This window comes from Boleophthalmus pectinirostris, unplaced genomic scaffold (assembly GCF_026225935.1).
Source record: "Boleophthalmus pectinirostris isolate CB_2022bp ecotype Guang Dong unplaced genomic scaffold, ASM2622593v1 HiC_scaffold_15, whole genome shotgun sequence".
NCBI lineage: Eukaryota > Metazoa > Chordata > Actinopteri > Gobiiformes > Gobiidae > Boleophthalmus > Boleophthalmus pectinirostris.
The window spans coordinates 24,569,676-24,585,055 of NW_026571070.1; the positions used below are offsets into that span (position 1 = coordinate 24,569,676).

The 15,380-nt window shown below is 41.7% G+C and overlaps 2 protein-coding genes across 2 annotated transcripts in view; both read right to left on the minus strand.

Annotated features, from left to right (window-relative positions):
• Positions 1 to 3,661, minus strand: part of tmem108 (transmembrane protein 108) — a 66,486-nt gene extending 62,825 nt beyond the window's left edge. The window contains exons 1-2 of the mRNA XM_020935702.2: positions 3,513 to 3,661; positions 2,783 to 3,422 (exon numbers count right to left, since the gene is read on the minus strand). The gene's annotated coding sequence lies outside the window, so the exon portion shown is untranslated. The remainder of the gene's footprint in view (positions 1 to 2,782; positions 3,423 to 3,512) is intronic.
• Positions 3,662 to 3,876: 215 nt separating this feature from the next.
• On the minus strand, positions 3,877 to 15,295 carry topbp1 (DNA topoisomerase II binding protein 1). Its single transcript, XM_055150896.1, has 28 exons — positions 14,948 to 15,295; positions 14,777 to 14,870; positions 14,566 to 14,700; positions 14,347 to 14,490; positions 14,040 to 14,221; positions 13,781 to 13,974; positions 13,533 to 13,709; positions 12,803 to 12,978; positions 12,269 to 12,432; positions 11,955 to 12,193; positions 9,580 to 9,920; positions 9,332 to 9,504; positions 8,761 to 8,972; positions 7,996 to 8,312; positions 7,763 to 7,927; positions 7,555 to 7,670; positions 7,341 to 7,464; positions 7,105 to 7,245; positions 6,928 to 7,015; positions 6,662 to 6,848; positions 5,738 to 5,964; positions 5,519 to 5,658; positions 5,349 to 5,436; positions 4,821 to 4,984; positions 4,619 to 4,747; positions 4,451 to 4,540; positions 4,193 to 4,354; positions 3,877 to 4,113 (listed from the first exon to the last, which is right to left on the minus strand). The coding sequence occupies exons 2-28, from the start codon at positions 14,861 to 14,863 to the stop codon at positions 3,985 to 3,987; spliced, it is 4,491 nt and encodes a 1,496-aa protein (XP_055006871.1). The 5' UTR covers positions 14,864 to 14,870; positions 14,948 to 15,295; the 3' UTR covers positions 3,877 to 3,984.
• Positions 15,296 to 15,380: the final 85 nt, after the last annotated feature.

The following is a 15,380-nucleotide window of genomic DNA, read 5'->3' on the forward strand; positions in this document are numbered from 1 at the left end:
CAATGCAACTCGTGCTCTTCTGTGTTTTTAAACTCCATATACAATCACTAGAATCATTTGGATTATTTCAACTCTGAAAATGCAAATCTCTACTGAGCTTTGGAGATGTAGAAAACCAGGATTATTCAAGTGTGAATGAAAAAAACACAACTCCAGGTAAGTTTCTGATGAGGTAATAACATTATAACAGGGTCTCAAACTTGTGGCCCATGAGCCATATGAGGCCCCCGAGATCATTTCTACTGGCCATCAGGACGATTTTTCGCCAATAAAACGCATACGAATTTGAACTACAGTTCTCATAATGTAACGGTGCCTGTAGTGTCAATTCGGCCCTTGCTGCCACAGAGTGAGAGGGGCAAACAGAGTGAGAGGGGCATACAGCTCTTCTACACGGACTTTCAAACTTACTCCAACCAAGAAACAGACATTAAACAAATGAACTGTGAGAACAGAAGCTTCAGAAACAGGCAGGAGTGACTGTCAAACCAGAGGAGCAGCTTCATGAGCCAAGGCTACAGTAGATGGGGAGAGAAGTCATTTTTAGCATGTACAGTACTTAATATCTACTCAAAGGTTGATGGTTTGTTTTGTCTTTGCAGAAGAGAAGATTGACCCTGGTGCTCTGGTTGAAAACACAGAGACAATTTATGATTTAAAATACTGCTTAAAAGCCTGTAATAAATCATTAATATTATTTTTATTAACTAGCATATTATTTTCTTAACCTCATGAGGGCCTCTGTCTTGCATTATATAAACAATAATATAGTATCCTAGTATATTATGATTATAACATATTATACCAACACCAACACTTTTATTTTATAACTTGATTTTATAACTTCTGCCTCTGCTCCAATTGAGTTTGAGACCCCTGGACTAGCGGATAACTTTCTACTTAAATTTCTAAATATTCTTACGTGCATGGGGATATATGGAAATACAAAACACACACAATCCTTTAGCATTAATCACCGATGATATCAAAATGAAGTACCATCAGTCACCAAAATGTAGTTATTTTAAAACCAATGATAGGATGAGCAACTGACAAATCACTAATAAAATAAAAAAAAAATATGTATGCTTAGTAATATGTACACTGTATGCACATACCACACAAATATTTTCCTCACACATGAATGTAGACAATCATAAATGCTGACCTAACCCTAATAGATAGTAATAATAGATAGAAACTAATAATAAGAATAATATAATAGTAATAATAATATAATAGATAGTAATAATAGATAGTGATGCATTTTTTGTGTTAAATCAATATTATAATCGTATTGTTTTATTAGCAGTTAGTTGGATAGTTCCTTTCTAACAGTGCTAATCATTTTGCAAACCCTTGATCACCATGGAGACGATAAGGTTCTATAAATTTCCCTTGACACTTCTGATTGGCTGTTACCAGGCCACAGCATGTGACCCCCTACTAATACTGATTTTTATAACTTTAGCCCCTGCTCCAATTGAGTTTGAGACCCCTGCATTATAACATGGCTTGAAGCTCACAAGAATCCAACTTTGTGTAATATAGGACTAAAAAAGGACCTTAGTCTTTCATCCATAGCCAGTCCCGTGCTATCGCTACCCTCTGAACTGTTGCATGTTCGACCACTGCTCCCAAGGGCCCAAGAGTATATGTCCTTATTAGCGTTAAGTGCTCTCCTCATATGTCCTTAGTACCCATTCATGCCATCACAATGTGTCAGTTTGGCTCCGAGGAGGTTGTCAGCTCCACATGTCCCTGCCCCTCCTGACCCCTAGACCCTCCCCCTGCCCCCCTTTGCCCCCTGCCCCACCAACAAGCACCTCAGTGCACCTCCCAAACAAAAGAGAGAGGGGTTTGTGGGAGAGCTTTGCAACCAAACATTCCTATCACAATGGCAAGGTTCAATTAGTGCCTGCTTTACTGTGAGCACCATACCATTCCACTGTTCTGCTAGACAAAGCCAAGGCTCTCTGCTGCAATGGGAACCCAATGGGACTCCAGCAGTGTCCCTGGTTTATAAGAGCTTCTTCCACTATCTGCTTTGTCCATGCAATGTTGCCAATGGAGTAGACCACTTGAAGGGCATGCAGGGCAAAGCTGGTTGAGATTTATGTCTGTACCTGCGGGTTGATTGTCCGCAAAGGCGACATAAAAGTGGGTTTTGGAGAAGCAAACTGGCCTTCAAACAAGATTACATCCGAGCAATTTATGTCCACCATTCATCATCAAAGTGCCAGGCATGTCAGCAGGCTGTCAATAGTTTTAGGGCAATTCTCAGTCTAGCAGCCATATTAAGGAGGCGAGATGTCTAATGGTTTAGGAGCGAGGCAGTGCAATGTCATGGGTTTATGGGGCTGTAGGGGACTGGGTTGATATTAAAGTGGTATGTTATTCATTACATCGTTATAGCATACATGATTTTATGCTTTGTTAATGGGTAGTAGCAGACAGTTTAGACATTTACGCATGGATAACATTTTTTTCCAATAGCAAAAGCACGTTTAGTTTTAGAGGCTACTTAAAAAGCCATACCCTATCCAGCCTAAATGATTGCAAAAAAGCCAGTAGATCGCAGACCAGTGCTTCAGGACATGCCTAGTAACAGGACACCGTTGTACTATGTGACAATTGCAGTAACGCGTGTTTTTATGGTAGCAATTCATTGGCAAATAACAGTGAACCACTCCAGCCGCTGACTGTGCCGTTAACTCACAAAACGCATTGAAACAGCACGGGAGCTGTCCAATCTAAAGTAGTCATAAACTACGGGACTTACCTAGTAGACACGGTGCGTCGTAACGTCGGGTACTTGCCGTATCCGAGTTTAATTCAACCCCAGCGCCTCCGTGTACCTCCTCAACCTGTCCTGGAGCACATGTTGGGATAATATGTCACAGCCACAGCAGCCAGAGTCTCTTGGAGAAGGAAGCCCCGGGAAGATGCGAGGACTGCGGGGAGCGGACAGTGCAAAGCGGCACGGTGCGTCCAAGCGGTGGGCAAATGAGATGCACAGGACGAGACTCCCCCCTCCGCGGGACCACTGGGGACCTTTCGCTTCACACACCTTCCCCGCTCCTTCCAGACGGTGTAAATGAGTGGAACATGAAGCGAGGTGGCGACGGTGAGCGATGGAACCTTTCTTTAATGCGTGGTGCGTAATAATTAAGACGCGCGCACGGAGGCAGGACGCACGGTGCCACCCACTATAACATAACGGAGCAGTACGGACAGGGAATTCTAATGAGGGCTCTGCGGAGTTTCCCCTGCGATAAGATGTTGTCCCGAGTGAGGCCAGTAAAGTTAGTCTCGATTCTCAAACTAACACGAGATGCTAGCGGTGTCATCTGAAACTCGACGCTGCTTGGCCGTGTGCCAGACTGCTAGCGATACCTTGAGACACCTGTTGATTAAAACACCTAAACCACACAATATCCAGAAACAGACAATTATTAGAGAACTGTACAGTCTTCTTTAATTATAATAAACGTATATCGTATTCACCTGACCTGGTAGAAGGCCTAGCAGTTTCTCTCCACCTCTTTAAATTATTCTTATTTGCATTTGGACATCCTTCGACATTGAATTATACAACTACTAAAAAGTTAATTTGGTATCTTTAAAGGCAATTCTGGTTAAATGGCTTGGTTCTCATATCTGGTAGATAAGGAATCATTTAATTTAAAGTTAGACTTTGTGCCTCTCGATTTAAAAAAAAAAAAAAAAAAAAAAAAGAGCTATACGTGGAAATATACTGCCCTCAACAGGCTTCTTATCAAATTGCAATCCATCACAAAACATGACTCAACAATTTCTGAACTCATCACTCACATGTTCACAGCACCCCATTAAAAAGGAAGATGACGACATACAAATGGTCAAAAACATTTATTTACATTTCACTTTTTCCTAAATCCTTTAAAAATATTAAATATTATATGTATGGTAAATTAGGATTAAAGGAATGCGTATCATTCACATTCAGTTCAAACGGCTCTTTTTCAGCTTAGAGTGCTCTGCTGCATTTTTGCGTTTGCGAGAAGGAGTGCTCGGGGTTTCCTCAGCGGGAGCATCGGTCAGGAGATACAATGCAATAGGTGGGACAGGATCCTATAGAAAAGATAAAATATTTACAACATGTTTGGGGCACATTAATTTCATAATATAATAACAAAAAAGACTGACTGACCTGCATGAGATAATCTGCAATGTACTCTGGCTTCAGACATGTCAGTCCATGAGCAGAGGCCTCAGATATGTCCACTCTGAAGTCTCCAGGTTTTAGGCGACTGAAGTCGGCAAACAGATGGGTGGCCTCCTTGTACAAAGATGGAGATGGACTGGGTAGTACCTGGAAGAGAAATAGGTAGATTCAAGTCAATATAAAAGTGGACAAAGTGAATAAAGGTAGGATTGATATCCAAAGTAAATATGAGCAAGCACTCACTTTAGCCCCTCCTGACTGCAGTAACCGTCTAAAGCCAGTGTCTCTACTCTGGTCGATGTTCAGCATGACTGTCCATCCACTGAAGGATCCCTGAAACATGAGTGTACAGTATTAAGTATTAAGTCAGCACACAGACAGTTTATTAGTATGTCAGGGAGTAGTCAGTACCTCCTGATCAGAGCGCCCCTGCAGAGCCTTTCTCCAGCGCATAGCAGCGAGCGCCAACCTCTTCTGCTGGGATGTGATGGAGGGCAAAGCGTTGAGAATGGAACTACTGCCCCATTCATAATTCTCCTCCTGAAACAGATACTACAGTGCTTCTGAGACTGTCACAAGCAATAAAAAGATTAGCCAAATTCAAGAATCACACCTCTATAAAGTGTCCCACAGAGCGACAGGCCTCCATATAGGAGCGGTGCAGAATCCACTTCCCAGAGGCCATTGCTGCCAGATACTTTTCATTCCTAAGAGGGGTGCCTACGATAATATGGGTGCAGCTGGGGTCGAATGACTGCTTGTCCAAAACGACACCACCTGGAAAAAAGTTACTGGTTATGTTTACAGGCATACCAAACATCTGATCATTATCTGATTTCTGGAGTTATCAGATTATTGAAATGTCTAACAGTTATACCTGATATCAGTAATCTGATTTCTGATTCACAATGCACAAGTTGTACAAGTTTTGACAAGGAAAATTATGCAAAAAAGGCAAACTAATCATAAAATCAGATCTAATTATTGAGTTACCTGGTGATTCTAGGCATCAGATTTTTACTATTGTAAAATGTACCATACATACAGTACAATGCCACTAAAGCTACACAGTTCTGCGGTAAATAAATAAAGGGTAAAAATATTAACAAATAATCATAAAAGGTCCGGAATTTTGTCTTACCTAGCTCTTCTATGAGATGACTGTAATCTATGCGCTCTTGAGGACTGAGGGAAGACATCTGAAAACATGGTGGTGGCTTTTCCTCCTCCTAGCAACAAACGATATTATTAATTTGACAAACTGACTGCGATGCCACCATATGACCTCAAAGCTAGCCCTATTTGATTTACCTGTGGCTCTGGTGCTACCGCAGGATTGGCAAGGGGGAAGGCGATGCTGGGGGCTTCTGGAGTGAGGAGCTCATTCTGTGGCTGCTGATCTGGCTCTTTGACCCTTTGGCCCAGTTCTTTATCAATAACATCAATGGCAGCTATGAATAAGACAAAAAAATGTACAAAATTCCAATAATAAATACATTTAAATCGTAAGTAGTGTTCAATTTAACTTACCCATTTCCACCAGCTCAGAGTCAGTCATAGAGTCCTTAAACTGTGGCTCTTCTGTAATAGTGCGACAAGCGGCGGCTAAGGGCTCTGAATACTGTGAAGGACTCCCAGGCCACTGGAGGTTATCAGCCAGCTTGGCCCTCTCCTCACGGGCTGTGGGGTCATCCCAAACAATCTGCTCACTCTGGGAGGGCTCTGTGTTTATATCCATGGCTGCTTCTCTGGAAAATCTGAAATGTTAAATGTTATATTAGACAGATTTTAGTCTATGTTTATATTTAACTTTATAATTTATATAAACCAATCAAAAGCTTTGGATGTATTTGTTTATGTAAATAGTTTAGGAGTCTGAAATATATTGGGAAAACAATAGCAAAAGTTTTGACCAATATTGTGATGGCAACGAGAATTTGTTTTTTAGGTTCATGTCCAGAAGTAACTAAAGGTCCTATATTACGCAAAATTGCCTCCTTTTAGCCATGTTAGAACGCTGTTACATCCTCAGAAACATATGAAAAGTTGTGTTTTGTTTCCTTCACCCGTTTGAGGAATCCTTTAATATTAGTCTGTCAACATCTCCAAAACTCAAAATGCTCTATTCCACCTTGCGATGTCATGAACCAGTAGTTTTCATGTTAACAGCTACCTTTTACTTCTTGTTTAGTAGAGATTGACAATTCCAGGTCTGAATTATCCAAATTATTGTAGTGAAAATACATGGAGTTTAAAAACACAGTGGAATACTTCATGTATTTCCACATGACATCACAAAAGACAGCTCCAGGTACGTTTGTGATGAGGAAACATTATAATAGGTCAGAGAAAAGTGCAATATGGGCCCTTTAGCTTGTCATAGTTGCTTCTTCTCTGTTCAACCAAAACAATAATAACACACAGGATATCACTGTGACTAATCTTGCAAAATACCTGAGAGCCTCCAAAGTGCGTCTGCTGCTGTTTCGCCCTGGAGTCTGTGGTCCTGAATCACTCCCAAAAGAGCCTTTCCTGGTCAGTCTTACTGAGGAGCGTCTGACTGTTGTTAGCTTGGTGGCTGACATTATCTCTTGCAGCTGCTTTTGCAAACTCTCCCTCATCTCCACCGTTTCACCATTATCTAAGGAAACAAAGAAGCCCAAGTTTATTCAAGGCATTAACAGAATGTCAAGCAGGAGAATATTGCAAAGGTTTCGCACCACTTCTGGTAGAATCATGGTCCTCCTGTTCCACACTGCCATCACTGACCCGCCGAACTGTAGTGTCCTCTGTAGTGCTGTGTTCCACCTAAACAAACAAATGGAGTTACTGATTTGAAATTTACTCAGTAGGTTAATAATTTTATAATTGTAATTGGTCAGTTCCACTCCTTGTACCTTGCTGTGTGATTGTTGGTGGTTGGTTTTGACTGGTGACCGCTGTGTGCTGCTGGGGACCTGGCTTAGGTTCAGGCTCATCTTGGGGTTGAAGGTGAAAGGGTAAAGAGACTCTGGGACATGCCTCTGTTCCTCTGCACACTGAATATACAAAAAAAGCATATTTTTTTTCCTTAAATAAAATCTACAGCATACGTGCTATAAAGAAATAAAAAGATGCTTGCATGTAAACCTACAGCATGGAGCCAATGGTGGGAGACGACATGTAGTCCCCTCTCCTTCACAGCTCTGTATTCTCGAGTGTTGTCCCCGACCCGACCCTGGTAAATGTAGTGTGTCACTGTGTCGTCACAAGCCCATCTGGAAAAATGATATAATGAAAAAAAAATAAATAGTGTGGATCAAACAATACTTTGAACTTATGGTTCTTGTAACTAGGGGTATATATACCTGAAGTCAGCTCCAAGAGAGGCAGCCATGGCATTTAGTTCACTCTGCATTTTGCTCAACTTTTTGCCCACACAGATAACAACACCAGCAAGGGGACTGGCTTCCTTTTCCTGTATCTAGGATATAAACAGAAAAATTAAACTTTGCTAAGGCTAATATAATGTGATATGACTATAATATTTCTAAGCATTATAAATAAGATATGTACCTCCGCATCATATTTTAGCTGGGGGCTAGCAGACAGTTCCTGTTCTGTGCGAGAACTGTTGGCTAGAGCCACTTTGAGGTTCCTGTTGATGACATCAGTGAGGGGAGTCTCTCCCTTCTCAGGGACAGGCTTTCCACCAGGTGTGTCCAGAGCTCCTAACCCATCCTGAGCACAGAAATATTATAAATTAAATACTGTAATTTAACAAATGGAGAGATTATTTTGGTTCTGACCTTAACATTGAAGGATGGCTTTGTTGTGACTCTGTTGAGGAAGCGAGATGGGGTGTCAAGCTGCAGAGATGGCTCCTTTGTAAGTTGGTTTCTCCTGCTCGTCTCCTGGGCCTTGACAGGGTTCTTTTCATTTTCATTTTGTTTGGAGTCCTCTAAACCGGAGCGGAATATTCGGCTCTGGAAACGTCCCAAGTCCAGAGGTGTTACTGCTTTCCCTGTCTGTGGGCCGAGTAAGGGGATCTCAGGAGAACTGCTGCGTACAGGAGGGGCCATGTCTGTCCTCTGAGAACCAATGACGTAGCTCTCCTCTTCCCTCTCTGTGGTGGAACAAATAGGTATGTTATTTGTTATAGTTTTGTTTAAAGCCACACTATGTAACTTTTCTTATGGGGGGGTCTGCTACATTCTTGTTGCTTTGGGGATGTTATTACTTTGCTTAGAATGATTCACAGTATGACATTAAACTTAGATATGGTCATGGAGATAAGCAAATATTGTCACCAAGAAAAGTTACAGGTCAGATATGTGGAGAAGTGACACCACTCATAGTAAGAATTAAGTTTCTCAAGATATTTGGGGGGAGAAAAAAATCTCTGTACTTGAATGAATGCAAGATTGATAGGTTTAATGCCATACTGTGGAACATCTCAGGCACAGGAAGAACACCACCATGGAGACAAGAAGCTGGCATTACCACAAAGCAGCAAAGTTACATAGAGTAAGCAAACAAGCAAACAAGAACCTATAGCCATTTTTTATTTAAACCTGGAGAAGGAGGGCGGTCCACAAAGTATCGTTCCTCCTTTGCCTTCTGTCCTGTCCGAGCAGACTCCAGAATCCAGTGCATGGTAACCGCAGGGAGACCCCACTTCTGTGCAGCCTGGTACTTGGTGCCTTCTGGGGTTTGCAGCACCAGGTGAGTGCTGGCCTGCATGCCCTTCTTCAGGTTAGCTAGGCGCACAAAGTAATCTTGGACACTAGAAGAAGAAATCACAGGTCAGTGCTAGAATATTTAAAGAAAATATTTTAATGATATTATAACAGTGTTCCCTCCTTTGTAAGATTACCACTTGTATTTCAACTGATTCATAAATGTTTGAGCAATCCTGTGTTATCCTGCATCTAGATTTCAGACTGCTAAGAAAATGTTTGTTTTCACCTACCCCCATCTCCACCCATTTCCATATAGTATTCATTTAACTTAAAAAAAAAAATACAATAAATATACAATAAAAATACAATTATGTATGTATTGTATAGTTTTTTACTAAGGACTAAAAATTAATTCTCATAATGGTAATTCCATAACAACATCCTGAATCTCTAGGAGTCTTACGTTGCTCCGAGATGCTTAGCTAGTTCCACCAAGGACTCGCGTTCTGCTCCTGTGAACTGACTGACTGAAAGAACACAGTTTTTCAGAGGCAGACGTCCCTCCATCACAGACACAGGAGTAAACAGGGGGTTTAAGTAAATATCCAAGAGACACTCCTTTTCCACACACATGGCCTGAACAAAAATAAAAGTACATTGTTATAAATAAATGAATTATGAATTTTGATCAAAGTATAAAATGCATCTCACCAGCCATGTGTCAGTGACCACCTCATCCACAGTGGCCTCCACAGAGCACCCCAACAGAGGCACCACGGCGTACGCTGCCACCCCTCGTGTTCGCCCTGTCAGCACTTTGCCTCCATTTTCTGTGATGAGTTGAGAGAGCTGCCCCTCCGCCTCTGCGCCAAAGCCCACCAGGAGGAACAGAGCCCCCCCAAACAGCCCCACCTCTGCAGCCTCTGTGGCAACATGCATGGTGGAGTTTGCCCCTTTACTCATGCTGTGGTTTTGGACCCAAGGCTCTCTCTGCAGGCCAGGTGTGCTCAGAGACCTCCTGCTGATCTCTGGCTCTGGGGGAGGCAGGTCAACTGCACACAAATTGGAAAGTTCAATATGGTATTAAACTCATCTATTTTGCATTTATTCAATTGCAGGTAAGTGTATTACCACAAACATACATTCTTATTATAAGATAGGTCACATGTACAGAGATTTGGCCTGTAACTTGTCACCTGCTCATGTCCATGGAGATAGTTATGTGTAGTTTCATACTATGGAACACTCCAGACAAAACAATAACATAGATACAAGCAAGTGGCAGACCCTCTACCACAAAAGTTAGCGCATTGTTTTGGGGTTTATGGAATCATATGGTCTACTCTTCACAAATGTGTCTCTCACATTGCATTCAACAGTAGTTTGCTATTCTTAACTCATACAAAGACTAGAGCCAATATACAGTCCCTGACAAAAGTCTTGTCGCTTATCCATTTTGTAGAAACAAAAGCTTATAACCTGACTTTAAATTAATCGAATGGTTTTAGAAATGTCTCATATGAAAGCTAAAACCCTCCCAAATTATGCTCAATATACTAAAATAAAGAAGAAAGATTGATCATTTAATGAACACAGAAAGGTCAGATTTTGGCAAGACAAAAGTCTTGTCACCTTGTCATATGATGCACCCAATCCTAGATTACAGCCTCACCTGTGATCAGTTACTGATCAATCAGTTAGTGGGTGTGTATAAAAAGAACCCCAGCACACCAGACCTTCACATCAACTGCAATTTGACCTCTGACAACATGCCTAAGATCCACCCTGAGACCAAAGCGTTAATTAATAAGACCAGATCCAATGCTGAGGTGGCTTTAATGTGTCTCAGCGTCAAGTACAAAGAATAAGAAAAAGATCTGAAATGACTGCAGATGTTTTTGACAAGCCCAGGCCCGGCAGACCCCGCAAGACAACTGCTCGGGAGGACTGTTTGTTGATTCGAAAATCCAAGGTCAGCCGCTTTTCCACTGCAGCAGAGCTCCACCAGGCCTGGTCACCTCAAGTCCCTGTGTCAACCAGAACAGTTTGTTGAATTCTGTCTCGAAATGGCCTCCATGGTCGAATCAGTGCACAGAAACCAGCACTAAACAAAAGGCAATAAAAAAACAGTGTGGCATTTGCCAAGGCCCACAGCCTGCTAAAAGGATGGACACTGGAAAAGTGGCAGAAGGTGGATTTCTCAGATGAATCCTCGGTTGAATTACATCACAGCCGCCGCAAATATTGCAGGAGACCCACTGAAGCCTGCATGGATCCAAGATTCACCCAGAAAACAGTTAAGTTTGGTGGCAGAAAAATCATGGTCTGGGTTTACATCCAGTATGGGGGTGTGCGGGACATTTGCAGGGTGGAAGGCAATAGCCTAAAATATCAAGAAGTATTAGCTACCTCTTACATTCCCAACCATAAAAGGGAACAAATTTTGCAGCAGGATGGTGCTCCATCACATACTTCTATCTCTACATCAAAGTTTCTCAAGGCGAAGAAGATCAAGGTGCTCCAGGACTGGCCAGCCCAGTCACCAGACATGAACATCACTGAGCATGTCTGGGGTAGAATGAAAGAGGAAGCATGGAAGGCAAAACCAAAGAATCTTGATGAACTCTGGGAGGCATGTAAGACTGCTTTCTTTGCTATACCTGATGACTTCATCAACAAATTGTATGAATCATTGTCGAACCACATGGATGCAGTCCTTCAAGCTCATGGAAGTCATACAAGATATTAAATATGGATCTCACAGCACCACTACTTAATTCACTGACGTTATGCAACATATTTTTGTATTTGAAGTAAATTATTTGTTCAATTTTCTGTAGGCGACAAAACTTTTGTCTTGCCAAAATCTGACCTTTCTGTGTTCATTAAATGATCAATCTTTCTTCTTTATTTTAGTATATTGAGCATAATTTGGGAGGGTTTTAGCTTTCATATGAGACATTTCTAAAACCAATCGATTAATTTAAAGTCAGGTTATAAGCTTTTGTTTCTACAAAATGGATAAGCAACAAGACTTTTGTCAGGGACTGTACTGTTATGGTGGTCAATCAGGCTATGAGACGTACCTACAGTAGGATCATCATCCATATACTGTGACAACAGGTCCTCTTCTGCCCTCTTCTGTTGGGGAGTGGCAGGACTGGTCATAGGTGGTGCTAGAGAGAGTCGCCGTGATGGAGGGGTGAGGTGTTTGACAGCAGGAGGAGCAGGGGGGAGGCATTCAGGGTGCATGTAGTCTGTCTCTGGGAGCAGACTACCTTTAGTTAAACTATCCAGCAACCATTCCACTGTTACAACATGGGGCCTGTGAAGAAGCAATCATGTTTACATCAGTCACACATTATATACCCCGGTGATCTCCCTAAAGCTAACCCCAGACCTGTGAGAGGTTTTGGAGACAAAACTCTTCAGGTCGATGTCCAGCTCTCCCATGACCACATGTGTGAGCTCCTCGCTGGGCTGGTTGAACCGTAGACCTCCAGCAGAGTTCACAAGACGACGCAGTTTTTCTAGTTTCTTTCCAGGCAGACCACACAGATATAGCTAAAAAAGAAAGAAAAGAAATTAATACACTTAAAAAAAAAGACTGTCTTTCAATTTGAAAATGAGAGTGAAATGTTTATATCCCTTATAAAAGTTTTTTTTTTAACAAGTAAATAGTTTATGGCTTGTGTCATTACTTTAATCTCAATGTCACTATGTAAACGCTGGTAGTGACAACAATTTCATGTAGTATATTAGCATTGATAGCTAACAGCAAATCATTGTTGCTGTGAGAGAGTTACCAAAGACAGAATGCTGCTGATAATTAAGTGTGTGTTGTCACAGTAATACCTGGTATAGTGTGTCCGTCTAAGATATTGGGCTTAATTGAAAAGAAAAGTCATTTTGAATCAATTCAAAATTCATCTACCTTACAGCCATCCAGTATATCATCAGTCCGACACACACTGATGTCAAAGCTGTCGATAGGGTCTGGAGCATCCACACGACTCATGGTCCCGTTTGTCACATTTGTGAGGGCAGTGTCATTTATGGTCACGCTCGCGTTGACTGAGATATGACTCAGCCCGAGCAGCGACGGACCGTCTGGATAAGAAAAACAGTCCTTTTGACCAAAAACATTTTTTAAAGGCCCTATATTACGCAAAATAACTCCTAAAAGCTTTAAGCCATGATAGAATGTTGTTACCTTATCAAAAACATATGCAGAGTTGTATTTGGTTTGAGTTGGTAATTGGTTTGAGTAACTCTTTCTGTCTGTCTACATCTCCAATGCTCAAAATTCTCTTTTCCACCTCATGTCATGATGTCATGAAGCAGTAGGTTTAAAGTTAACAGCTACCTTTTACCTTTCTTCCAATAGAGATGGGTTGAAATTATACAAATGATTCTAATGAAGGTGTATGGAGTGGAGACATAGTAGAGTACTTCCTATATTACCAAATTACATCACAATGTGGAACAGTGTTTTCTGTCTGAGAGAAGAACTCAGTCCTAATATGTAAGTTTCTGTGTTAAATATATGTGAACAAAACACAACTCCAGGTATATTTTTGATGAAGAAACATTATAACAGCGTAAAATAGCCTAATATGGGCCCTTTAATAGTTACATTAGTGAATATGTGGAGACTGGCTAACCTGATTTCTTGTTGCTGCCTGTAGGAGTTGAAGTGTGTGGGCGCGTGCTCTTTGCTGCGTTGCGTTCCACCGTGTATCGGCTCTCATCTTGACAAAAGCCTTTCTCTATGCTGTCAAATAACCAGTGGAGGGATACGCAATACACATTCCATTTCCTCGCACACTCATATTTCTGACCTAAAAACACAGAAAGTTCAGTTGAGAAAAATATTGGAGGAAAAGTAATGCCTCATTGTAATGGATCCTACCTGATGGTTCGCTGACGATGAGGTGGGTGCACTCATTCATCTTGAGCTGGCCCGTGTAGGTGGCCCCGTGCTGCTCACACAGACGCTGTACTTCTTTACGCTCGGTGCTGGAGAGGCCTGTGACACACACAGTACAGCCCTGCAGTACTGGGCACAAGTACTCCTCTGTGGGCAGGTCTGTGTACCTGAAGAGACTGAACACATTAAGTTAGTCAGAAAGCACGGACAGAACAAGAACACATGTAGTGAATGTAGAGACCTGTCCTGTGACTTCTCCCAGCAGGCTTTAACCCACTTGGGCAAAAGGATGGGTTTTCCGAGGCTTGCAGCTACCAGGTACTTTTTAGACCCCACTTCTCCTGCGATGAGATGTGTCACAGAGACATTCAAGTCAAGGTACACGCGTCCACCCATGAGCTGTACTAATTCCATAACCTCTTTCTGTTGAGCAAAAGAAGAAGCCTGAACAGTTAAGCATGTATAAAAAAAGAATCTGAAATAAACCATTTGTCATTTGCCATATAGTGATGTAAAATGAACAATACATCAATCAATCATCAACCTACCCGTGTTGCCTTTTCCAGGCTGGTGCATGAAATAGTGACATCTGCCATGGCCATGTTGTAGACAGGCATCTCTGCTTTTGGGACACAGCGCTGCTGCTGCAGGCAGTACAGCACCACCAACGGACTCACTACTCGGCAACCCAACTACATAATGACAGACAGTGCTGAGGCTTGTCAATGAAGGCATTACACTGGGTTAAAGATGGAAGACATACATACCCTTTTGCAGTGTAGAAATGCAGGAGAGGAGAAACTGCTGAAGACAAATAAAGACTTGTCCTTCTGGTCCATCTGAAAAACTTCATTTTCATCAATGATTTTCAAGTGCTTCTCAGACTGTAGTTCTAAAATGGCCTGAAACATAAAATAATCCAAACATCAGTGGCTGACGCTTCACGATCTGTCTGGTTCCTGTCATAGATGCTCTTACCTCATAGGCCTTAGCAGCAAACTCAGTCTTTACTCCATTACTCTCCACAAATTTCACGATGAAGGATTCACCGTTTGACTTGGACATGGCTCTCCTAATACATCACACGACGCAAAATTAATCATCAGTGGCTCGCAGATTTCTATTGTCTGAAATAAGAAAATACCATACCTTCTTTATATGACATTCATAAGCTAAAAGTAAAACTTATTGGACCACCTTTGGGGCTATATGCCTGTAAAGAATCTGTGCCTGTCCAGTCATTCTATTAGTCCAGCTCTCACTCCTTCATCAGCACTTTAGCAGCCGGGTCAACAAATTGGCCAAGAAAAGTTACATTTACATCACGTTTTAAATATTGTAAAGGAGTCCAAGTGTAGCGAAATGTCTATTCTAATAGTTTACATGACTCTAAAAAGTTAAAACGTTGAATAAACATGTTGAAATGGTGTAAAAACCTAACAAATGTAGCGACAGATTGTTATTGTTATTCGCGCCAACACCAACTTCCGGTGTATCGGGGAAATGTGGTCGTGTAGAAAACGCGGCCATCCACTTTACTCATGAGCGCATTTTTTCCGGTTCAAATAGAAATGTGATTATT